Here is a 27,027-nt window from a genome sequence, read left to right on the forward strand (position 1 = left end):
TGATATGGGTATCAAGCTTGTTTTTTAAACCATTCATGTTATTTATTGTAAAGAAATTTTTACCTAAAAAGTTTACTCTTTTGACACCACTTTGTGATTCCTTCCAAGCACTAACGTAAGTATCCTGCATCCGAATAATGAAAATGCGTGCCAGTTTAGTGCTCATAACATAAATAAAAATCTACTTTGTTACAGTGTTGGTTCGATCTTCCAACGAGGTTGCTTAGTGGCATGCGCTAGCAGCAGTAGGTGCTGCTCGTACGTATGAAGGCGTAACTAGATGTAGTTTACGTGAGTAAAACAACAGTTTGCAATATCAAAAAGTTTATTTCAATAACTTATACATAATAGAAACTGTTGGCACAATATTGTAGCACGACATATCAGCAGTAGGTAAGTATCTGCATATATCAGCTAGCCTAACTCGAGCTCTAGTCACACTGGTTGTGGTTGGAAGATTTTGGATATCTTGACGACCTACGTCAATATTATACCATCAATTGAATTTCCGAAATTACATTTTTGTGTTTACTACACTCCTAGTACCAAACGTAATTTTAAAACAAATTTTGACAAAAATATGCTCAATAATAAGATTGGTAAATGATATTCCAATACATTTCAAGTAGCCAAGGAAGTTAAAGAAAGAAAAAACTCTCATTTCATGGTCATTTTGAAATTGTGCGTACGTATATCCAAAAAATGACTCTGAGAAAGCAATACGAGGGATAACTGACTCCACAAAAATAGAAATTATAGTTATTCCCAACAAGTGATAATGTACCTACGGTTGGTCTTTCCTTATTCTGTGGTTGATGTTAAATTAGATCTTCGGTATAACTTTACGATTTTGAACTAGGAGTGCAGTAAAGGGTTAAACCACAACGAAAGTCAAAATGGCGGTCGATCTAATACCATCGGTAGCCATGGTGTGGATGGTACCATAAAATAAATTTCAACTTTCGTTATGCGAACTACTTGTATGTGCGCTTTTCTGTTTTTTCGTCTAAGTTACAAACTATTAAATGTATGTAAAATTTATTTTACCGGAGTCTAGCTAGTGCTTGTCTATCTAAGTGCAAAAATATCTTATATCCTTACAACAAATGCTGTACCAAAATAGATGATGTATGGACATTGGAGTTTGTACGGGCTGAGGTCACTGGTGTACTTAAGCCACAGTTCGTTACGAATTACAATAGGTATGGCACAGACTAAACGAAAATAAACACAATAGACTGTCGCCGCAACCATTCTGCTTTCGGGACTACCAAATATTACCAAATATACACACACACCTAGGTATGTGCGTAAGTGTAAATGTAAGCATGCCAAAGTTGTCATGTAACGGCAGCTAAGGTCCACTAAATACTAACAATATTAGTGTAATGTTAATAAATGTAGTTCTACTCGTCATTGAATGATCTTATAGAATACTTGTACGTATTCTTTATCGTTCAATCACAAAGTTTATCTTATCAATAAAGGTTTCTTAACTATACAGATAGCAGTGAATTTATATCACAATTATTGCTTTTATTTCATGGATAACGACAAATAACAATGCTATTTAGTGCGCGTTCTATCTACAATTTTTCTTCGTTTAGTCTGTGCGGTATAATAACTAAGCAACGCTACAACTTCAAATATAATTATATACTTAAGCGAAAGCGATATTAAATGACTTTGAATAACTTGATATTCTAGAATAATTGTAGTAGATTCAATTGGAATATAAAAGAAAAAAACAGCAGTCATACACTGATACACATTTTCAATTTTAAACAAAATCATGAACCAAACAAAAACAACAAAAAAAATAATATTCAATTCTTAAATAAATTATTCAAACATATATAATTATTGCAAATTGGAAGTGAATTAAATTACAATATTAATTAATTATATTATAGGATACTTAATTACAATTTACATACGAAATTCATTATGACTAGTCCCCCTTAGCTGAGTCTAATTTACGGTGACGTTGAAATCGTATCGAATCTGTCGTAGGTAGCGTTATCAAGTGAGTCATGAGGACATAAACGTCAATAGATAGACGAAGAAAAATTATTGATGGCCCGACGACTCATTTGATAACGCGCAGACTATAGAGCGAGCTGTTGCTCCAAAACTCTATAGAAACTGATGCCACTTATGGATTACGATTGGAACATCACTGGAAAAAAGAATACCGGAGTATTTGATGAATGTTGGATGTATACACACTAAATATATGATAGACATGAGATAGCCGAAGATCTACACAACGTTAAACTAAATAGTTACCGAGTAGGTGTCGTTAGTGTCTAGTAATTGAACTTTCGCACCGGCCCCTAACAATAATTCACAGCTTACAACGGTCATCGTTCATTTCAGCTGATCGCAACTGTAGTCAGAAATCCTGCGCTAACTCGCTTTTAAATATTTAAGTCGAGAAAAATAAAATTAATGAAATTAAAACAGGAATGTGAAACTGACATTACACGTAAGGTACCTATTATTTATAGCCAACAAGTTTTTTGATTGTTCAAAACAGTTTTAACTTTTTAATGCTTTCGATTGTGTTTTGTGTGCACTTATTTAGCGTGAATATGAAGCTTCGGAAACAAAAGTTAAGTTGGATTGTTGATTGGTAGGTATATGGTTATCTACAAGTGTTATTAATAATATGATTGAAAAAAATCAAATATAAAATTTAAAAAAATATTGAGAATTTTTTTCTACGTATTTCTCACAAAATTATTCCGTGTCGAAATCATTTATATTTTTCCATCCATTCAAAAGATTTTTCTCATGAAATGGAAGTTTAGACCTGACTTGAGTTAACTTTTTACTGTGCGAGAGGTGTAGCGAATACATAGAGTGCGCCGCGTACATGTGCGATCAGCTTTACATAATCCTAGCAGTAATGTCAACAAGCGTAAAACTAGTGGAATGAAGAAGCGGTGGAGTTATCTGGGCGGGACCTCCCTCGGCGGGGGACTCCTGTATTTGGCTTTGATGTGCAGAAAGGGCTTTTTGGGAGACGTGTGGTCTTCTATACTCGCTTCCAGCGACCGCCGGATGCTGTCTTCTATGGCGGCTTGCGTTAACCCTGTGGTAGTGACAGAAGCGCTCTTGTGCAACGGTTTACCGAACTCTATCGGCGCGGCCAAGCTCATGCTGCGAGTCTTCTTACCGTAGCCGTTCGTCAGAGACTTTTTGGGATCGTTAGTGGGAGTGGACGCGAGGCTCTGGCTGCGAGCTTTCCTCGCCATCGTTTCAGTGGGAGTGGTCGGCGTTGAGCCTCTGGTTTTCTTACTCGCGTTTTGGTTCAGCCGGTCGGTCCCGCAGAACGGTTTCTTCTCCAGAGCGTTGGCGAGACTCATGCTCCTGGATTTCTTAGGTGCGGCTAACAAAGTGTTGGATGTGAGTGATTTGCGCAACTCCACGGGCGGCGTGCGAGCCGAGCGGCCGGTGGGCGTGCCGGGGGTGCTGAAGCTGGCGGGGGCGGATTGCTTCCTGGCACGTAAAGCGGCTTTGCTGTCCGTCTCTTTGAGTGGCAAAGTTAACGCGGATCTATTTTTATTTAATGGTTTGATCGGTGTCGATGTGCGTAAAGGTGAACTCTTTCCACTGGCCTTGCGAGGTTTCACAGACGCTCCAGGATCTGGAGACGTTTTGCCGCTCACGGATGAACCTTTGCTGTCTACTGGTGATATCGTGCGAATCATCGACGACTCCTTGGATGAGTAAGCTGTTTTACGTGATTTGACTCCTGGCTCCGGGGAAGCTTTGCCGCTCACCGAAGGTGATTTGCTATCTACCGGTGATATGGTGCCAGTCATTGAAGGCTCTTTGGTGAGGGACGTCTTGCTGCCGGCGGGGGAGGGCGACTTGCCGGTCGGCTCTCGGGTGAGCGAGTTCTTGCTGCTGGCGGGGGAGGGTGACGGGCGGGGCGAGGTGCGGGGAGAGGGCGGGAGGGCGACGGGCAGCACGTCCCGGCGGCCCGGCGTGACGAGGCGCACCTGGCACGGCTCGTGGCGGGACAGGAAGTGCTCCAGCGTGTCCCAGCCGCCGCCCACTCGCACCATCATGTGACGACCTTTCAGCAGCTGGAAATTAATAAAAAAAAAATATTACTCAACTAAACCCTACCTACTATAAAACTAGAAATTTATTTAATTTGTACAATTTATACGTAAATTGAGCAGACTTGTTCCAGAAGATACAACACCATCTGGCAGAATCTAGTGAAATGAGGGTAAGCTCAGCTCTAAAAATCGCACGCGTCTTGTATCTTCGAGCTGGCTGGCGCCGTCTCGGCAGTGTCCTCGGGTCACCAGAGCTATTGTAAGACAAGAGGTTACATTACACCTACACACACACTCCACATACACTACTCGCGCTGTCTCGTCCATATCCAATTCCGCAAAGGAACCCAGGTAAGTTCCATTCATAGGCCTGCAGCGTAGCGCTGTTTTTAGTTCGAGCAACTCGTCGTCCCCTGTTAACTTGCTGTGGGCCCAAGGATGTTCCTGGGGGAGCGACTTGGTCGATACAATAAATATAAACCTTAGTAATAGGTAATTTTACAATAAATAAGTCACGTACTCTGATGAAGACGTTTCTGCCGGCGATGTTGTAGCGGCCCTCGCCGACCTTCTTGACCTTGAGCAGCTTGGAGCACTTGCCCGAGCCGCAGGTGCAGCCACGCTCCATCAGACGCGTCACCAGCTGAACCTGGACAACAGGGGAATTTTGTGTTAGCGACTACTTACTGAACTGTCTACACGTATCCGATCATCATAACTTACAGGCAAGGAGGAGTTACATTTAAAAACTTTACAATTAGAGAAAAGTGTGAGCGGGAATGAGGGAACAAAAATCAAACATACACGTGCCAATGCGACTGTTAGTCAGATGTCTCAAGAGCGGAGAGAGCAGAGAGAGGCCTAACCGAGGTTTTCAGAGGAAGGTGTATTAATTTGTTTGGAACAACAAGCGAAATGCTGATTTTTTTGGTAGTTTTATGAATGTCAGACATAAAATAAAATAAAATAATTATTTATGTGTTTTCTTTTTGCAATGATAAAGTTAGACTTAGCTATCGATCAAAAAGTCCTTACTCTTTTGTCCAGCTCGTTGGTAGGTTTGAGCGGCACGTCCGTGTCGGTGCTGCTCTCCGTGCCGCCGGACTTGGTGCTCTCTGCGTCCGTGTTGTCCGGCACTGAGTGCTGACCTGAAAAGATTTCATGCCTAATGACAACATGTTTGGAGGAAATCGGTTCACATTTACACGAGAGATAACACAAAAACGATAAAGTTTAAAAAGATGAAAAGACTGGATGTAAGAAATTTAAAAAGAGTAAGTTGAGATTCTTGCTCAATTCAGTATAATCAAAATCTTCCAAATCGGTAGTAGATTTCGATTACATCAATACCAATATACCTACCTGCTCTAATCAGCTTATACAAAGTAATATAGCACGAAGTATGAATTACATACTTATTTACATTGAATCAGCATCATAGGTAAGTAATATCGATCAAAAAAGTGAATTGAACACAGACTTACTTTCATGTGGATCATCTGGTGAAGAGGGTAACGCTTCAGACTTTGACCTGAAAAAGAAAGCCATGTTTAGATACTACGAAAACAGTTTACGAGTAGAACAGTCAATTGAATTTACCGCAGTAACTCTTTGCTGCGAGACAGTGTTGTGAGTGATAGCTTCAAAAAAGAAAAAAAAATTACGAGGGTTCCAAAGCGCCTTGGTCCGCGAAGAGCCAACAACAAACTCAGCCTGAAGTCGAGCATTATAACATCAACATTGAGCTCACTTATCCCTGACGGGCGACGGCGAGTTGTCCCGGAACTGCCACGCGGCGCCCGACATGGCCGAGTCCAGCCCCGAGTCCCGCTCCTCCAGGGCGATCTCCTTCTCCAGCTGCACCAGCCCGGGCGGCTCCACGTTGAACTTGGTCGCCAGCCGCGCCACTTCTAGAAGGCACAGGATCACTTGGCGAGGCTGGTTGTGTAACACTAGACAGAGAGAATATTAATATAAGTTTCATCATCAGTATCAAGCGTTGTGACGGCTCACTAAATAAGCCTTCCTTTATAGGAGGGGGGATATACGGTAAGATATAGATATTTTGGAGATTGTGCTGAGGAACTCCATAATGTTCCTTAACACAATCCTTCCTTTACCATTAAAATCCTTGGTTCCCGTGGAAAGCATGGTTTTTTCCGGCATAAAAAGTAGCCTATATTGTGTTCAAAAACCTCCTCTAACTACCAGTAAAAGTCCCATTTAAATTAGTTTAACCGTTTCAGAGTCGAACAAATTAGCCACAATTTGTTTTCGAAATAACAGACTTCGATTTTACTTATATGTGTTTATGATAGTTCTCACCAAGGTCATCGCTTTCAAACAGCAAGTTCTCGTGCACGCCCAGCTCGCGGCAGAAAGTGATGAAGTTCTCCGCGTTGTCGCGCGAGAAGAAGCTGCGCCGCGCCGCGCGCTGCCAGCAGCGCCCGCGGATCGCTGGCACCGGCTGGGGACACAGGCTGAGTTACGAGGACATCTAGGTATTCATATTGTAGGAGTTAGAGCCCCTTGGAGGGGCCCTGTATCAAAATTAGTCGGGGGGCCTAATAGACGAGCGGCAAATTCCGAAAATCTCTTTAACAGTTATGTTTTTATTCTCCGAGAAGCACCAGATTAAATGAGATTGTAGATTAAATTTTACTAATTTGTGTTTTTCACACTTAAAGGGGGGCCCTTTAGTCTGTAGTCGGGCCTGTAGTCCGAGGGCTCCGTATCATTGATACGGATGATACCACGGTATCTACGACCCTGAGTACGACGCACAATGTAACGCAATAGCGTTAACGGAAAGCGGCAGACCGCTCACCGCGGCTCACTCTAATGACGCTATTGTATCTGGATGTATACTAGTAATATAGCTGGGATTCTCTGGATGCAGGCGGCCCAGGGTCGCGATGTTTGGAAGTTCCTACAACAACCTATGTCCTACAGTAGACGTTCATCGGCTGATATGATGATGATGATGATGATGATGATGAGGCATCTGTGCAGTATACAGTCACCAGTACACTACTCAGGGGTGTTGCACTCACCCCCACAATGAGCCCCTGGTCGAGAGCCTCCCGCGCTCGCTCGTGGATGACCACCGCCAGCTGGCACAGCTCTGCGCCGTTGTCCAGCACATCGAGGAAGTTCTCTCCCGACAGGTACGTGATGCCTGTGGACAAGGAAGTTCATACAATCAATATAACATCAATATCTTTATTGTGTGTCAACTGGCAAGCATTCACTAGACGACGCTAGATGCAGGTAGACTGGGAGTTAGTACCATGGTGTTTAAATTGCAAGTCCTTACAAGAGATATATGTTCCGCAGTGGACGTCCATCGACCGATATGATGATGACGATGACGTTTATGAAAGATTGAGCTCAGCTTGTGAGACACAACCTAGCGAAGCAAACAAAGACTATTTTTTATGGCATATAATTATTTCATCAGATGCAAGGCTCTATTAACCTTAATATAGTAGTGGTGTAATAGGTCGATACGCCGGTAAATCTAAATCTAATCTTGATTTACGTCGTTATTTATGGATTAGGCCGTATGTACACTCATCAGGTAATAAGTAACATTTGTTATCGGTAATGATTGCGAATTGCAAATACAAACGCACATAAAGAGGCAGTGTTTACGGCCAACACTGGACTAGTTACATACAAATGTACCTCATGCATTCGGTAAAACTTGTAACGTAGATATAATGAGTCCATGTAGTACCACAGTTCAGTCTTCGACCAATAAAAAAGCAACGTGATCTCTGCCCGTTAAGTAACCGTATGCATCGCTTATCATCGTTAAAAGATACGTTACGTCACGCGTTGCCGCTCCCGTGACGCGCACGGCCCGCTACCGATCCGGTCCGTGATTGTCTGGTACCAACATGAACATTGCAGTTTTTAACGTGAACTTTGTCAGAAAATCGTAAAACAATCTACTTTCTACTGTCTCTATCCGATCAAAAATGGAGATAAAATTCCAATCTATACTAATATTATAAAGAGGTAAAGTTTGTAAGTTTGTAAGTTTGTCACAATTTTTAAATGGGGTAATCTTCGGAACTACTGGTCCGATTTCAAAAATTCTTTCACCAGTAGAATGCTACATTATCGGGGAGTGCTATAGACTATATTTTATATTGGTATCATATATATTAGCCGAGTTATCACAGTTTTTGTCATACAGGTCGGACTGAAAATCCTCTTAAACAGACTTATTCGCATGCGCTGCCTTAACTATTGTGTAAAATTGAAATTAATGTATGAAGACTTTATGTATCTTTAAATGTTCTACAAAAAAGACCGCGACACCATATATCTATCTTCTATATATTAGCAGATATAGTACCTTTTGTGTTTTAAAAATTATTAATTTTATATGCTTAGGTTTACGTCATTATTTATACAACTAAACTTTAATCCTTATTAAAATAAATCATTTAATAATCACAAAAATATTATGGAGATAAGATTTGCCCTTTACAGTATGTTAATTACTTAAATAGTTTCGGAGATAATACAAAATTTCTAAAAGACGCAGAAATTCCGCTATATGACGCCCGGCGCTTTCATTTACGTAGTTCCCGTTCCCGTATGAATACGGGGATCAAACATAGCCCATGACACTCGCAAATAACGTAGCTTTCTATTGGTAAAACAATTTTCCAAATCGGTCCAGTAGATCCAGAGATTACCTCCTACAACCACACGAACTTTACCTCTTTATATTATTAGCATAGAAGTCTCTATTTCTCTTGGTCATACCACCACTGTCGAAGGACTGGACCGATTTTGCTAAGGGTAGGAGTAAGATAGAGAAGTTACAGGGTAGGGTAGGGTACGGGTAGGGAAGCGTAGGGGTAGTGTAGGGGTAGGGTAGGTTTAGGGCCGGGTTTAGGGTAGTGGTAGGGTAGGGGTAGAGGTAGGGTAGTGGTGGGGTAGAGGTACGGGTAGGATAGGGAAGTGGTAGGGTATGGGTAGGATAGGCGTGAGATAGGGGTACGGGTGGGATAGGGGTAGGAAAGGGATAGGGTACGGGGAGGGTAGGGGTAGGATGGGAGTAGGGTGTAGGTAAGGTAGGGGTAGGGTAGGAGTAGGTTTGGGGTAGGGTAGGGGTAGGGTGGGGGTAGGGGTAGGGTAGGGTAGGGTATGGTAGGGTAGGGGTAGGGTAGTTGTAGGGGTTGGGTAGGGTTGGGGTAGTGGTAGGATAATGGTAGGGTAGGGTAAGGGTAGTAGTAAAATTGACATCGAAATTTACGCGGGCGAAGTCGCGGGCGTCTGCTAGTAATATTATAAAGAGGTAAACTTTGCGGTCTGTAGGGGTAATCTCTGAACCCACTGAACTGATTTAGGAAATTCTTTTACCACTAGAAAGCCACGTTATTTGTGAGTGTCTACTAATATTTTATAGCTGAAGAGTTCGTTTGTTTGTTTGCTTGAACGCTCAATCTTGGGAACGTCCGATTTGAATTCCTTCAGTGTTAGATAGCCCATTTATCGAGGAAGGCTATAGGCTAATTATCCCCGTATTCCTAAGGAAACGAGAACCACGCGGGTAAAACCGCGCGGCGGCAGCTAATAGGTTATATTTTATCCTCGTATACTCTCACGGGAGCAGGAACTACGCGGGTGAAACCGCAGAGCCTCGGCTAGTCCTTTATAAACACGAAACCATTGTAACTTTATTGAGCATTGTACCTACCTAGTTATGTTCTTACCCTTCTTACTCAACAACAATAGACTTTCATAGTGAGAAGCTAACATCCAAATATTCGAAGGTTCTGAGATCTCGTAATGATTCATCGAATTATTGGAAATATAACAATTTAAGTAGTAGATGGTGAACTCTTCGAGGAAGCTTATCCGGGGAAGAAACAACCCCTTGATTATCTTGCGGCCAAGCAGCACTTGTCTGTTAGTGTACAGATGGTATAGTTAGTTGCCTCTGTAGTTGCGGAGACAGGAGGCTCAATACCTTTTGTACGAAGGACGTTTTATTTCCCTGTTGCTCTATTTGAAGCTATTTTTAACTTCACATCAGGTGAACTAACTACTTATTCCGTCATCTTATAGTAGGTATATAAAAAAATAATTCTGAAAACTGCCGTGCTTTTATAAAGGGTCAGTTGAAATTCTCCTGCAATTTTCAATATTACAATAATGTATGTAGGCAGCATAAGAATATGGGGTCGCTCAACTCTTGCATAAATAGAGCCTCGCGGGCTGCCAGGGTCTGGGGCTCATGAATTATTGATAGCAAATAGCTCGGCACCGCGCCGCGTGCGGCTCACATCTCGGCCGGCATCATGCCTCTAGCTAAGGAGCGTGCCCATCCTACGTGACCAGTTCACAGGGACCCCCTCTCTAAATAGTTTTCAAAATATTACGTTTGTCACAGCGACGTGGGGGGTGTCTAAGGTTTTTGTTACATACGTAACTAGGATTTTCGAGCTATATTCAAATATGGCGCGCAATGTTTAACTCTATATACGCAATGTCAAGAATTTTCAAAGTTCATGAGATCCATAGTCTCCAGAGAGTATCCCTATAACCCCTATAACCCCACAAACTTTACCTCTTAAAATAATATTATTATGGGTATAGTTATTGCAGATAGGTAATATAATCGCACCCCTTTCGCCCTCCCCCCGTCGTCCCGCCCCGCAGCACTCCCGCGACGCTAATATGCATTCCCTATGCAAGGACACGGCTATATTTAAACCACTTCACTCTTTTTTCATTTGCTCTTATAGGTTTATAATAGCAAAAGCATGCTCAATAGACCCTTGCAAGAAGTAAGAACGAATATTAAAATACCTTATTCTACATCTTATAATTGTGACTTGTGGTATTATTTTATTATGCTGTGCGATTTGCTATAAAGTATCTTTTAATACAAGATCGAATACGTATGCCCATTTTCACAACCAATTCATTTGAGCTTAGTCTCATTTTTTTACAAAATACATGCCTACTCTATAGATTGCATAACCTAAATAATCAAGACGGACACAATCCTATTACAGCTTATTCAAATTTCAAAAATATGCATTCCAATAATGGAAATATCATCTAAATCGGGTAATTAAAAAAAATACGTACAATAATTGTCGACGTACATAAATACCAGTAGAAAACAAAACTTTATTACAAAAAGAAGTTAGTTAAGGATCACAAATTTCTACTCATCTCCCGGTAAACATACATCGATATTAGTTGGGTCAGGTTTTCTCAGCTTTCATTCAACTATGGAATTCATATCACGGTTAGAAATTAGGTAGTTAAGTATATTATTGACGCAGGTTTAATAAGCTCATAAACATATTAAGATGAAGTTTCAATGTCGACATTGCGAAACATCAGCAGCGTATCAACAGTATCGGCTGTCGGTAGCGGAAGGTCGATCACTTTTCCGAAATCCAGTCAAAGTGCCGCGGGCGCCGGCAAGAGCTACTTAAAAACTGCACTCCCAAGGTGAAGAACAAGTTGTGATGTAACTCGATATAATACTTTGTTACCTATAATGAGAGTTGTCGAAGCAAATGGCTATAACAGATGAGAGCAACATATTGCTTTGTTGTTATTGCTTTGCTAAACTTAAGATAAGGTGTTAAGGCCCTATCTGCCTGTAATTACACCGATAACCATTATCTTCAGCAACTAATAAACTAATCAAAGAAATAGGACTCGCTCGGACAAGCTCTGTCTTTATCAACTTTACTACTGTTAAAATAATAATAATAATTAGATTTAGGTACGAATATAATGGGGTGTCAGGCAGGTGTAAGTTTTCCATCACGGACTTGGAAAATCACAAGAAACAATTTTAAGTTGGAATATTTGTGTGACTAAAACTAAAAATGACACGATTGAATTTCGTTCCATAAATTTTGAACGAGCAGCATATTATTGAAGTTAGACTTTCCAACATGGTGTAGGTTTCTTGATTTATAAAACTTTTTTTCACTTTCAAGGTTCTTTCACAAAAAATACAGTCACAGAGCATAAATATAGGTAAAGCGCTGTCAATGTTCCTATTACTTAGCAAATAAGCACTGAGAAATGTTTTTAACGGGACCTTGATTGTCATTTTAATCAAGATTTAATGTTATTCAAACTAATTGATCGTTCCACACGGGTCGGTGGTCCGCTAGCAGATCATATCGCACTCAATAAATATTCATATTTCATACTTCTATAATAATTCATTGAACATTCCTCAGAAACGTGTACCGAACGAGATCAAGAAAATGTCTCCATAGAATTAATACGCATAGAAACGCAAAGGACACGCACACGCCACTAATTTCGAAAAAGCTTTGAAATCAAATCAGAGTCGTTAATATAAATATAATTATATACAGGAACTTATATAAAGTCAAGTTTGTTAAGCAGTACTGACTCTAGCCGTACCATCGCTTCGGAAAATAAAAAATAGCTTCGCTACGAGAAGAGCCAAGTGAAAAATTTAACTACAAATTTTAAATAATTAAACCCTGTCTCGCCACGTGTGCAGAAATATGTCAAAGCAGAGAGAATTGTTTCCGTCATCCATGAATCTGTCATTATGGATATCTTTAATTTTATAATACGTTAGTATAGACAATACTTTGGTATTGACACGTCAAGGTCTATACTACGCTTCATTTCGCGTTTCTTGCGTTTCTATGAATAATAACTCTATGCGCGTTAATAAGATTGATAAATCGGCGCCTTCGATAAAACACGTCGCCGTCGGGTCGTGGTGACGGTTGAGGTGTATTTATTGGCAATTTCCACGAGCGCCTCGCCTTCACCATTGTCATTATTACGGGTACATGACAGTGCGGTAAGGATTGGTATAACAATCACTATTTTTAGGGTTCCGAACGTACGTAGTACAAAAATGGAACCCTTATTTATGAATGTAAATAAATGTATAAGGTCAAGGAATTCAGTTAGTCAATAAGTTCATTTAATATTGCAATATACTGCTCGTAATGGTATAAAGCTGAAGAGTTTCTTTGTTCGTTAAGTTGAAGGTGCTATAGATCTCGTTCCAATTGAAAACATATTATCGATAGCCCATATATCGAGGAAAGAATGGGCCTTAAGTAATAACATCACCCATGAAAAACGTTGCATAAAACGAGAAAAAGATATTCCTTTGAGAGCTTCCGTTGCGTGTTCTGCATAAATGGTTGAAGTCACGCAAAAATCATGTATGTATAACGGAATTGTTTCCCTTAAAAGTTCTAAAAGGATATCTACGCGGACGAAATAGTGTATACAGAAAGTGTCGCATATATTGAACATATGAAAGGTTATACTATACTTAGGGGTTGAAAATGGATACTGTTTGTTAGAAAATAGAGGAAACGATGTGCCAAATTACTATGGCCTGCGGAAGAATGAAAGTCACATCACAGTACTTGAATAATAATTTGCGAGTGGCATGGCATACGACACATAGAAGAAATGATTTTAGATGATTAATTGACATAATACATCATAAGTAACTAAAAGAAAATAGCGTGTTTAGGTGTATTGGTATTCATAATCTACATAGCGTAGTTTAAGGATAGGAAGATGATAAAAATCATGTCAAAACATTTAAGTACAGTAATTTAAAGTGTTTTGTCAAATAACACGGACTTTATTGTGCTACCCTACAAAGTTAAGGGGTAAGAGGAAAGTGAGTCTCGCATCGCGCACGTCACAGCTCATGAAAAGTAATTACCATACTGCAGTTTCTTTTTACCTTGACTTTATGCTCAAAGCGGCCGCCTTTGGGTAACTGCTCCTAGCGAGTAGTCACAGACATATTCGACTTCTTATAGTAACAGATAGGACTAAACGGTCCAAAATTTATATTATGCAATATCCGCTATAGGCCGGTGGTTCACAGTAAACTTAGTCAAATTTTAGTCGCAATTAATAATATATAAAGTAGATTGAAAGTGTTATACAGTTGATTCCACGTGACTTGTGATCGTGATTAAGATTTAAAGAGATATTGCACTGTTTATGAGGTGTTACAGTGACCATTATATCTGTCTTCTCTAGATCTTATTTGGAGCGTAGAGATACATTGAGCGTAAGATTAAAACAAGGCAAAACATATCTGTTTTTTAAACAACCTAATATTTTATAAGATACCAACACTATGTGTGCTAAATAGCCTGAGCCTTTTAGCAAATAACTGCACTGTTATTTGCTGAGGCTTTTATAAAGGGGACAGCCAACAGTACAACATAAGCTTCTTAAGCTTAGCATCGACAGCGGTAGCGATAGATGAAACGGAAGTCTTAAGTTATAAGCATAATCCAATTAGAAAAGTCAATTGGTAAAGTAATTAAACTTTGGAATAAATCATGAAAATGTTGCCAATAGGCGCTCTGTGCGCACCATAAGTGTCACAAACGCAATGCTATTCACAATAACCGGTCTCTGGAAGTCGATTTTTTTACAAATAATTGCGACTCGGTTATCGAGACTCGATGCCTGTGTGCATTCTTTAAACCACAATCATGAATCTGATTATTATCAGAAAAATAAAAAATAGTAATACATGTACATACAGTGCCTTTGTTCAGGATGAAGATTTCATACACAGTTCCATAACTTTTATGCTGAAGCCTGATTGAATTGTCTATTAGAGAGTTTTATGATACAAATAAGATAAACTCAAATATAGAAAACACTATGCTGAGATAATAAACTAGCAGACGCCCGCGACTTCATCCGCGCAAAATCCGTCCTTAGCGAACGTCTTCTAACTACAAACCACCTCCCTGCCAAAATTTTCTATGTCAAGCATACCTGTCAAGTTATACCTACTTCAGCAATCAATGATAGGTACTTAATTATAATATTCAACATCTAATAACGGTGCCGGGTATTGCATGATTGCAAATTGTGTCGCGCGCACTCCGAGACGGGAAGCAACGGAACTTGTATCGAAAATTATTATAATAGATACCTGAGCGCGTCGTTGGTACACCGCCACGCGCAAAGTACAAAGCGTAGCGGGTACAGACTCTATCGGTTTAATCTAATCTAATTGAAGCTTTCGCAGTTAAGGCAATTGTAGCTGTCGGCCTTTTGTCGTCTCCGCTTCAGATGGTCGTTAACTTCGTAGATTGCAACAGCTCATTCGCTATAGTTTGGAACGCAAAGATGTTGTGGTTTATCTGATAACAGAGGTGGCATGCATAGTTTTTAATCGATCGATAAAAAATCAAATCATATGTTTATTTCAAGTAGGCTTACTAGCACTTTTGGAACGCCTAGTTTAATTATTTTTATTCCGGTTCAAAAGGCAGATTACACCAAAACAAATGGGGAGTGATTAATTAAGATAATCATTTATTTGAGTTAAGATGTCAATGTCCTAATCAGTTTGATTTGCCCATTTGCACAATGCATTAGGTGTTCTCTAACTATCAGTAACGGTAATAATAAAAGGATTTTTCCTAGATCACATTCCATATTTATGTAATGCAAACTGGCTAAAGAAGGACGGACTTTCGCATTTTATCGTAAATATAGCAAAACATCAAAGCAAACTATATAATTATTTAATAATTCAAGTTATGTACGTTATTTTTTCGAGTAAAGTACGACTACGTTGTGATTTATAATACAAAAATAATTATGAATCACAACGTATTTTTTTCCCCCAGATTTAGGGGGCAAATAAGTGAAATGGGATTTTTTAGGGGTCTGAAATTTTTAGGGGTATTTTCAGGGATTTTTTGACTCTTTAATATTTTTAAATTGATGATAATTTTAATATTTCTTTCTTGACCTAGCGACTTATAACGACATATATTACGTTATTCTACATCCACTCTGAGGCAACTGGAAGCAATTTTCGTCGAATAAAAAAAAATTGTTAAATTTATTCATTGTCAACATTTCAAAAAATCTGAATATTCAGATAAAAGACGTAATATTTTGTCTGTATTAAATATAGACTTTTGAAACATATTACAGCATATTATTTCTAAATTATTATGAATTTATATTTTTTAGGGGGACAACTCAATAATTAAGGCGATTTTAGGGGTTTTTGACACAAACTTTAGGGATAAATATTTTTGAGAGTTGGTAACACTGTCCGAAGCGTAATTCCTGGATGAGATGATTTTGGCAGCGCCGTCACCACAGTCAGTTTACTGCGGAGCTGATTAAACTCCGTCGGAAACTCGGGAGCGTCCTCTCATCCCTTGCACCGCCATCGGCTGAATATTCATGGCCGCAGCACCGATACACGCACCATTAATAGCAATACCTGAGTGTCGTTACGCAATGACTCATCGCTCGGCCTTCCGCAGTTTCTAGCGGTAGTTGGATTTGGTGCTACAAACCAGGATATAGCTGAATAGTTCCTGCACTTTCATGTTATCTCATTGTGTGGTGAACGTCTGACCATACCTATAGAGGATCACTCATCAGTAGGGTTATTTGAAGCTGATCTTACGAGGCCAAAGTGTTTTTAAATGATACTGATACAGTGATATCAAAAATAATTTAGTGATTTGTAGACTTCTCTTTAGAGATCTTAGCAGGCGGATGAAACTCTCATTTATACTTATATTATAAATGCGAAAGTAAGTCTGTCTGTCTGTCTGTTACCTTTTCACGGCTAAACGGCTAAACCTATTAAAATGAATTTTGATATAATGGCAAATAGAACCTTAGTGCAAAAAAATGGTAACTATGACCCTAAAACAAAAATAGAAGGGCCCTTCATTTTTAAAGCTACGAATATTACGAAATATAATGTAATTCAAGAATTTTTAAAATTCAACCCCTAACGTCCGCTACTTATACACTTTTGTATTTTTATATTTTATAGTATTTCTTGTTATTTGAAAATTGTAGATGTGCATTAAGGAATTAATTTATTTCTCTAATGAGGCGATTATCTTTGATATCTTTACCGGGAAATCTTTAATCAACTCGAGTATTAAGAAGGAAATTATCAATTTCATTTTTGTCTCTACTACGTAAGGATGCTGCGATTACTTTGTCAACACTAACTGCTACATTATCCATTTATCTTATTGTAAGTCGTTCCACTAACCTCTCAGCCACTTAGGCCTAAATTTCATGCCCTATATACCGATGTAACGCTTGTTACAACTAACTATTCTGTGGAATTAGCGATGACGGCATTCTCGGCTACTCCATTTTTGTCTACAGTTTGAAATTAATTATACACGGTTATTAGTATTATGCCTAAGCCGTGGGTTTCTATTGCTGCGTACTCATACCATAGAGAATTCTCTCATGGCTATTAAATTGAAGGACTATTATAATATCTATTTAAAGCTGAGTGCATGTTTTATTCTAGCTACCCTTGGTTTTTTAGATGATTATCTAATGAGTGTCAGCTATTATCGTAATTGTAAGTAGATTTGGGATTTTGCCATAACGCGGACGATTTAGGTGATAATGTTTGACTATAATTATCACTACCAGAACAAAAATCAATACCGAAAGCCTTCATACATATAATAGCATAGCTATGCATATGCATAGCTTAAATGTAGTTTTCAAGAAAAAGTCGAACATTAAATGGTTCAATAACCGATTTACTTTTTTTTGCAACAAAATTCCGAAATCCACTAAAAACTATAATAGCATTAAATAGGATATGAAATCGGTAATACCATTACGGCAGTTGATCTACATTTAAGTAATAATTCATTGGCTTAAACGTAAAGCAAAAAACTACTAACATTTCTCTAAATGGAATATTATCTCTAATTACGAGTATATTTGAGAACATTCTTTGCCAAATACGTCGGCATTAACGTTTTCTTATCCGAGAATCTTAGGCAATTGTCACGAACGTTGTGATGCGTGAACAACAATGCACTGAACTGCCGGCAGGCGGGTTATTGTCGTGTTGAGCTCTATATCCGATTGCGACAATTATGCTTCTTGTAATAAGGTTGACAATGTGATTCTCGCTAAATGGTTATTATTTAATTTAGGGTTAGCAAATGATATTATTGTGATTTTTTAACATGTTAACTAAGTAAGAGCAAGTAAAACGATACGAAAGTAGATAAATAATACTTTCTTAAATTGAAATGGGAGTTGATAAAGAATCTAGAATCTACTCGTTAAGATAATAATTTGCGTGAACATTTCTACGTATTAACTCGTACTAATATTGGTAGCGAAATAACACAGTCATTAATACAAAATAGATGCTACAACTTCCTAACGTAAGCTTATTCGAAAACTGCAACGTCACAGAGAAATAGGTTTATTATATGAAACAATAATAGTTATCATCATATCTGATTATCATATTTTGTTAAAATTTCGATCTGGTAGCCCTGTAAGACATAATTGAGGACTCGGTCTGTGGCGCATAATGGCGCGTCGTGACTGTAGCCAACTATTGGTCTAAACGATCGCTCTCGTTTCAGCAAACGAAAGCAACTTTTGTAATATGTTATTATTCCAAACAAGTCCAGTTAGCATCTACAAGAATCGTTAAAGTTTAATACAGTGACTAAATACAATAATCAATTTAGGGATGAAATACTCGTATACTCGTATGTCATGGGGTACTTAAAGTAGAGATTTTTAATATCAATAAAGGCATAGGGAAAACAAATACTTATTCGATGGCTTATAGACATGTAGTCAAGACTATCAGTGATGCATCAACATTGAAATGAGCCAATAGACTCAACTGTTTGACCTATAGGCGTTTTGTTGGGACTTTGAAGCACTAGGGTCTGAGCCGACATCCATTGTCTCTGTAAGCCCAGTCGATGTCGCCAGACCACATCGTGGAGGTCTAACAACAGCAGATACTCTGTGCGGGACCTCCTACCAACGCCTTATGATCCCAACTTCATCGCTAAATCCACGGCCTGCAGCGACTGAGCTTCTTGTGAGGCCTTCATTAGTGTCTAATAAATAAGTTTATCTCAGGATTTCGTCCTTGTAATAACGAAATATGCAAAATGTATTCTGTGGTATCCGAGATTTGAAACAGGGTTATTATTTGGCGGAGCGTATATGAAGTCCTTGTATAACTTGATTAATATCTGTGGAACGTGTTTACTTACTGTTTACTAACAGTCGTGCTTTGAGTGGGCGTCGCCTTGCATACAGTAGTCAGTAGTCAGTAGTCAAATGTAAATTGTACAGTAGCTGCTTTGTTCCACAGAACAATACTGTATAATTCAATAATAAAACTTACAATGGTAAAACCTATCGGTAAAACCACGGATATAAGAATTTATCTACGTTCCGTGGGTAAAACTATTTACCCGACTACTGTAATGGGTGATATCGGAGCATACTTTTCATTTTAGATAATATTATGTACATACATTTGATTCATCCATTCATTGGCAAACTCTACCGTTTAAATCTATACCGTTTAACGATTACAAATATCCGTATTTCCTAGTGCTCAAAGTCAAAGTCAAGTTCAATTTAATCATATCATTATTTCAAATAAGTAGGTAATTTAATTAAGGTTAATAACTTAGCTTATTTCCTATTAGTAATTATGCTAAGGCCAGTGATCAACGATTCTGCTGTATTTCAAAACAATCTAGCATATAATATTGGTTAACCACAATTTGTTTTATTGTACTGTTTTTTATCAAAGCAAATCCTGGAATTATTATTTTTTAAATTCAAAGTATTGAACACCGATTTTATAATAAATTGCGTAATCTGTGGTTATTTAAATGTGTCAGATGGTGATATCCTATCTGCAGAACTACAGGGAATTACCTACAGGGATACCCCCTGCCTGGCGTTTCTATAAATTCAAATTTAAATTATTCGATTATTTTAACTTTATCACATGCTATTTTTGAGTTGAAGACTGTCTCATCTTCATCATTATTTTTATCATTGATAAAGTACAGGTAGCAGCTAGCTCCTATTAGAGAAACACTTGGACTAACTGGTCTGACTGTTTGCTAAGCAAGCTTCAGGATGAAAATACGCCAACATGAAAATCAGCTGATGCTCTTTTACAAAATAAAATTTACTGTTGCAAGCTAATTGAGATCGTCAGATAAGATCTAACTTGAGACTAGACTAACAGCAGCGTAGCTTACAGTCTAGAGTTTTAAAAAGGATTTCGCTTTGCAGCCAAAATATGTTTGATCGTTCCCAACAAAGGCTTGCTCTTAAGCTAACTAATGTTTAATTATCTTTTTAAGTAAAACTAATCGTAAGTGATGTAGCAAATTTGAGGGATGTTCCAAGGATTAATGATAATCGTATCTATACGATAGTTATTGCCACTTATTTGGTCGTATAGCTTGTGCAAAATTAAGACTTTAACACATATCTACACAGTCATCATTGATGGCCACGATGTACTCGTATGTACATTTCTTTTCTACAATTCCATCAGTTTTTCTATGTTATAGTCAATGTCGGTAGTTAATTAATTAATAACAAAATGCACATTGTTCCAGCTCGTCTGTGACGAAAGTATCGGCTCGTCGGTGGAGCGATTAATTGCACCGGACGTGAGTGGCGTTTGGAAACAAAACAGGCGCTACCAGTTCCTAAATGTTAAAATTATTATGACTCGTTTAAATATTACGGAACATTTTATACTTTAACACGATGACAAATTAAGTAGATAACTACTGGTCCATTTTTATTTTCTACTATAAAAATTAAATGTCGATGACGTTATCAAACGACGCGAAAAGCTAATTTCGAGAAATATGGACATGCGAACTATTCTGTAAGGACGTTCCATTTATATATGTATTAGTTTCGAATAAATTCTCTATCTTACGCTGTTTTAATTATTATGATTTCAGTATTTCAGTCAAATAACTTTGACTCATATTTTCTAATATCATACCCTGGAACAGCTCTATTTGAGAGTTAGCTGTTTTAGGGTTGGAATAAGTGTATCACTTAACCGCTTTTCTTCCTACATCCAATTATCCGAGTTTTTTGTTATCCGAATGCCTTAAGACAATCATAAATCCGGTTTTAGTAATCATGCATCTACTGTAGGTATTCGAATACTTCAAGTGTGATAAATCGCGGATTAATCGTCAACAATTTATCGTCAATATGTACGAGTGGGTACGCGGTACCCATTAGTTCATTCACGAGCCTCCCACGACTGCGCCGATATGGAGCGGTGACATAACGCCACGTGGTCGCCACACACCGCGCGCGCAATAACACACGCTACTTGGAGGAAGACTCATTTATTATTGTGCCAATAAAGATGTTTTTTTCCTTTGAATTACTGTTTATTTCTTCTCTCGATTAGTTTATTAAATTAGTTACGACGAATCTTCTTCAATCTGTTCCAAAATTGATGTCGAAAACTATTAGGTACGAACCTACTTGAATTTTTTTGTCTCTATTAAGCTTTCCATGGTTCTGCTGTGGCTATATTTTTACTAAACAGGTATCAGTTACTGTTTAAACAACATAAATCTTTCTTAATGTATGATGGCACTTATTTAGAATTAGTAAGATCAAAATGCCAAATGAATGGCTTCGTCAAATAGAAAAATGATCCTTAAATTGCAAAACTTAACATAAAAATGCCGATGATGATAATGATGATGGCGATTTAATAGTAAGTATCAGATTCTAGTCGTGAGTACTTATAGTAGAAAAGTATCAGACTATAAGGACATTAGTAGAAGACGTGATGCAGATAATGATAACTTAAACATGAGATTTTTTTTGAAGTAACTTTATATATTAACAAAAACTCCAGCATATAAACAAATCGAAAAGGCACTGTATGCCAAGTTTAATAGGTACTTCCAAGACAACCCTTTCCCTGTTACAGAGAAAAAATCAGTTACATCGATGAAAAGAAAATCCATCTCACCAGATCCCCAGTTATCCCAATAACGCACACGCTTTACACGGATGATCCAACAGCGCCTGCAGCCATAACCAGAACCATAACGCGTTGAACACAATAACAAAATCATCAGATGTCGATGAACTCACAAAGGACGCCGCTAAGCTCCGTTACGCGTATGTAATTTCTAATAGACGTACACACATACATTCATACGCCGCATTGATACATGATCGAGCTCTTTGTTACCCAGTTCGAACTTTCAGATAGGGCCGTGTGTCGAAGTAACGAGGCTATTTACCTGCTTGCATTTCATAACATCACCAATATTGTAGATGAGCTTCGATGGAAAGAATCATTATTAATTAATTTAGTTGAGTTAATAGAACAATAGACGATAAGCATAGAAGGGGTTATATTAAGAGGAAATGGGGTTATATTGAAATAATTAAAATTGGAAACATGAAAAAAGTTTAAGTATTTGAAATAGATTTTCGGCTATTAGTTTTAAAATGTTTTTCTTTTCATATCGAATGATTTAATTTAAAAAACGTTCAAAAGCTTCTCTAAAAACTTTTAATGACGACACAGCAAACGAAATTCGATAAAAATAATAAGTATTATGGATTGAGTATTCAAAATAAAGGTATTTTTGTCATTGAATGAAAGAAAGTCTTGAATTAAAGGAAAAGTGATAAAAACGCTATGGAAAACTGTGAACGTAGCAGCCCTACCATTCATGATGTTGCAAAGTTTATAACACTAGCTAAGTTTGTTCACACTAATTAGGTTAATAGACCGAAGCACACGTCGACTCATCAATTACCGCGCAGCACACTGCCACAGCAAACACTACGGTTACCCGTTATTAATGTGTTGCTCACATACACTTGTTTATTAAGCAATTTATTAAACGCTGCACTATGGCGATCAAGACTTTTTGTTATTTCATGTAACGCACACGCATTCATTCTATTTTAGTTCATTTTTTGCGCATAGGATCAGCCTGGGTGTAAAATGCGGAAATGCAGCCAGTACTTTGCAACTATTTCACGTGAGCATGACTTACATTAGCTATAAGAATAAGTCATTTTAGGTTTATAAAACGATTCCTCTATTAGGATAAGTAAGTCCAAGTTTACATGTTGTGTTCGTTTACAATAAAAGCATTGTCGTGATAAAGACATCTACGAGGTTGAACATGAAGTATTTAAGCAAATCTTCCATATAAAAGTAAATCGTTCATGAACTGTTGAACATCGGAAGATTTAACTGGTACTTATATTAAATGGTACATACAAGTTGAGGTTTGCAATTTCCAGCAAGATGAAATTAATAATACTACGAGTATAGTTAGCTGTTGTACCTTGAATTTTATCTACAATAGAAGAGCATACGTAATGCACAGCACAGCATTAAAGGAACATACGTCTCTGAAGCCAGCAAAAATCACTTACCGATGGTTTTGTTGATCCAATCAGCCAGATCCTCCTGCAAAGGGAACAGCTGTCTCGCCTGCGAGTACAGGATCTTTTCCCGGTAGAAGTCCTCATCATCCTCGCACGGCGTCTGCGCCGCCAGCGCACAGTCCGCACGCTCGAAGCTGCTGGACATCTTCCTGTTCACCACTATATCCCCGTGGCCGATCTGCCTCTCCTCCTCGGGTTTTCCTTCGAACGTGCTGCGGACGTATTCAAACGCGTTGGTCCGTTCGAAAGCGTTGAAGATTCTATCATAGTTGCCGCTGAGGGGCCGGTCGAAGGTCTTGGACTCCACGGGCGATGTCACCGACCAGGACGCCCGGCTGCCGATGGCTGTCGGCCCGCAGCGGTAGTAAGCCATGCTGGCTTAATCTGTAAGCAAAGAGAATGATATATTAATACCACGACTTTTTTTCATCATTTAAAACCATTTACATTATCTAAAAGTAACTAAATATGTAACTAAATTAACTAAATATTTAACTAAATTAACTACACAAACAAACAACAATATAAATGAAAAAAGAAAATATAAAATTACAACTAAAGAAGGTGTCGTAGAATTCATCCGATATTCATTGGTAAAGTGCCCAGAAGACTGGCAGTATTGCCACGTTGTACCTATGGCAATACTATATCTCTGACCTAAATATAAGCCAGCCTTCTGGTCACGGGAGGCGTCGAATAATCGCTTTGCGATTTCTTTAAAAAGAAGTAATTATTACCACGACTTCATTAAAGTAAAGAAAACTTCTTTCGATGAAAACATCATCAGTATCATATCTACTTCTTTAATTTACCTTTCTTGTAATTAAGACTATGTTTATGTCGAACATTTGATGCGTCTACATTTATATTTTGGATACAAACCATATCAGATACATTTATATTCTGATTTAGAAAATTGTAGCAAGTGTGTACGTATCATTAACTTTGGCCAATTAAATAATTTAGAATTCATTCACTGACCACAGTCTAATTTATTTTCCTTTTCGTTTCGAATCATAATTAGGTTCAAGTTATAACTAATCGTTATCAGTACACTGTTCATAAAAATAGTAAAATTAATGACGGTTTTCAATCTAAAAAGGATCATTATTTCTTATCGTAGAGTCGTAATAAATCCTAATATTCAAATCGTATTATCAGTACCAGCATTAAGATTCAAACGGCTGCTTCGGGCAATTACTGTTATGGGTTCTGTGACGCCAATGTTAATGATATTTTGTTCAGTTTATTAGTAGTTATAGAGGTTGCGACAGCCTTGAGAGAACCGTGATGCCTGCATGACTTGTGAATTTGTACAAGATACTAAGGGTTCGTACAGATTGAAAGACCGGAAGGTAATTAGATGCAGACCAGGCCTGAAACTATAGAGTAAATAGAAGCATTTAAAGCCAAAGAAAATTGTCGTGAAGACGACTATCTATTTAGGTATAATTACTATTTTAAATGCGAATATTTAACCGGTAATTTTATTACAAATTAGCACTAATATCTTTGTGACGCCGTTTTGAATTCCTATTTGATGTTGTAGACAGTTTTAATTTCTCAATTTTCTCTGGTCTTCTCTAGTGGATGAAATTGTCTTGCTTAAATAAGTTAATAGATGTGTGCTATGTGGTCTATTGAATTCTTCCCTCAGACGATAATTATCATGCAGTCGACACTATTGAACGATTAAGATATTGTTTACCAAGGCTGTATCGCATATATAAAGACTTTTTTTAAAACCAAAACGAATGATCTTCCGAAGGCTGCGTGTAATTATAAACACAAAGCCGTAATGTGGCCGTCATTTAGCAGACGAGCGACAAGTCACCGGATTTGAATTTGAATTCGGTAAACGAGGAGCGATAAAAACTAAAATGCTAATGACAATGATCATATTCCACTGTACCTACACTGTGTTTAGTTTGAGGTTTTAACATTAACATAAATATTTTGTTCATTTAGGTAGTTTCAAAGAAACTAATTTCAAAATATGACTACAGACAGAAGTTTCTAGAGTTTGAAATTGCGACTATAGTTAGTAGTGATTTAACTCGGGTGGAACGGGACGACAAGTTTTGAATAGATCGTTTCATACAAAATACATATCTGCGAGTACATACGTCGTAGCGTGCGCGGGATGGGAAGAATATTGTTCTTTATAATGTTTTGCAAGTTCCGTTCCGCGTATTCCATGTTTCATTGGTGTTACCGCTGCGTATGCACAGTTCCTCTTGTATGCTCCAGAAAACAAGTAGGTACGTAGGTATTTAGCTACATAATACGAAGTCCTCTCGCGTCGTCGCCCCGTCCATGTCCGCTGTGTATGCAGAGACCTTTATCCAACCTGCCGACTCGAGGCTACCACGATTTTAATAAGCAGTACAAATGGCCATCTATTTTTTTCGGTAGGCATTGAAAATGTTAGTTCCGCTAAAATTTCGATCTCTCCAATTTCGTATCTGCATAATCGATCGCATTAAACTTAAATAAACGCCAATTTGTCGTGAGAATTCTGGGAAAAGTAGAAAAATATTTTATTCTGGCATTTAGTCTTTTATTTAGTCATTATAGACTTGCAACAAAAACCTATTATCTATAGTAATATTATAAAGAGGACTAATTTTATCCCCATATTCTCACGGGAACGAGAACTACGCGGGTGAAACGCGGGGTCTCGGCTAGTTTATTATACGATAGATTTCCATCCCAACATGCAAATATGATTTAAGAAAGGTTTTTAAATGACGAATTTGATGACTTGAATGATGATTTCAATGCAAAAATTGACATTTAAGTTTATGTTTTCTTTTTTATTCTTTACAAGTTAGCCCTTGACTACAATCTCACCTGATGGTAAGTGATGATGCAGTCTAAGATGGAAGCGGACTAACTTGTTAGGAGGAGGATGAAAATCCACACCCCTTTCGGTTCCGTTAAATAAACTTAATCGTATAGATACTCGTAGATAAGAAAAGCTCATCGCCCTAATTCAAATATGTAGGTACACAGATGTATAAAACTATTAATAAAAGTATCCATGGATATCTGTAGGTATAGTATAACCCGTGGCTAGGTAACTGGTTGCCGGTACACGGAGCCTTGAACCCTGCAGCGACCCAGGCGGTGCCGCGTCTCTTCACAGAGCGCCCGCGCCATATACGTACGACCCACTCGTGAGAACATCTCCGCGACCCATCAGTGATATAACATGTGTTTTATAGATATGTGTTGTACCTACTACAAGAACTGGGCAAAGTAGTCCATAATAACATAACTGATTCCTTACATCGGCCTATGAAATATAGAGCTTTCTTTTTTCTGAGTAAAAATTCTTAGCCCGGGGTTGGGAAACCGGTGGTGTTACATCCCCGTACGTCCAAGACCAGAGTGCATATCAAGCTGTTGTTCCATTACCATTAGCACCTGATAGTGGTCGTCACATTATCAACCATTAACAGGACCAGTGTGGTGGGTCTAAGCACCATAAACCCTTAGTAGACGCCGCGAGATTTCAACCGCGTGGTTCCCATTCCCGTAGGAATACGAGGATAAAATATAGCCTATAGCACTCGGGGATAGTGTAGCTTCCAACAGTGAAAGATATTTGCAAATAGGTTCAGTAGTT

At 38.3% G+C, this 27,027-nt stretch overlaps 1 protein-coding gene across 4 annotated transcripts in view; it reads right to left on the reverse strand.

Annotated features, from left to right (window-relative positions):
• Positions 1–307: 307 nt before the first annotated feature.
• Positions 308–27,027, reverse strand: part of LOC112053706 (GAS2-like protein 1) — a 90,775-nt gene continuing 64,055 nt past the window's right edge. For all 4 annotated transcript variants that reach the window (XM_052888756.1, XM_052888754.1, XM_024093211.2 and 1 more), the window contains 8 exons: positions 23,385–23,780; positions 7,130–7,254; positions 6,402–6,543; positions 5,827–6,028; positions 5,561–5,607; positions 5,112–5,224; positions 4,597–4,725; positions 308–4,097 (listed from right to left, as the gene is read on the reverse strand). In XM_052888756.1, the coding sequence (XP_052744716.1) occupies positions 2,955–4,097; positions 4,597–4,725; positions 5,112–5,224; positions 5,561–5,607; positions 5,827–6,028; positions 6,402–6,543; positions 7,130–7,254; positions 23,385–23,769 (2,286 nt within the window). In that variant the 5' untranslated portion in view covers positions 23,770–23,780 and the 3' untranslated portion in view covers positions 308–2,954. The remainder of the gene's footprint in view (positions 4,098–4,596; positions 4,726–5,111; positions 5,225–5,560; positions 5,608–5,826; positions 6,029–6,401; positions 6,544–7,129; positions 7,255–23,384; positions 23,781–27,027) is intronic.

This window comes from Bicyclus anynana, chromosome 23 (genome assembly GCF_947172395.1).
Source record: "Bicyclus anynana chromosome 23, ilBicAnyn1.1, whole genome shotgun sequence".
Classification (NCBI taxonomy): domain Eukaryota; kingdom Metazoa; phylum Arthropoda; class Insecta; order Lepidoptera; family Nymphalidae; genus Bicyclus; species Bicyclus anynana.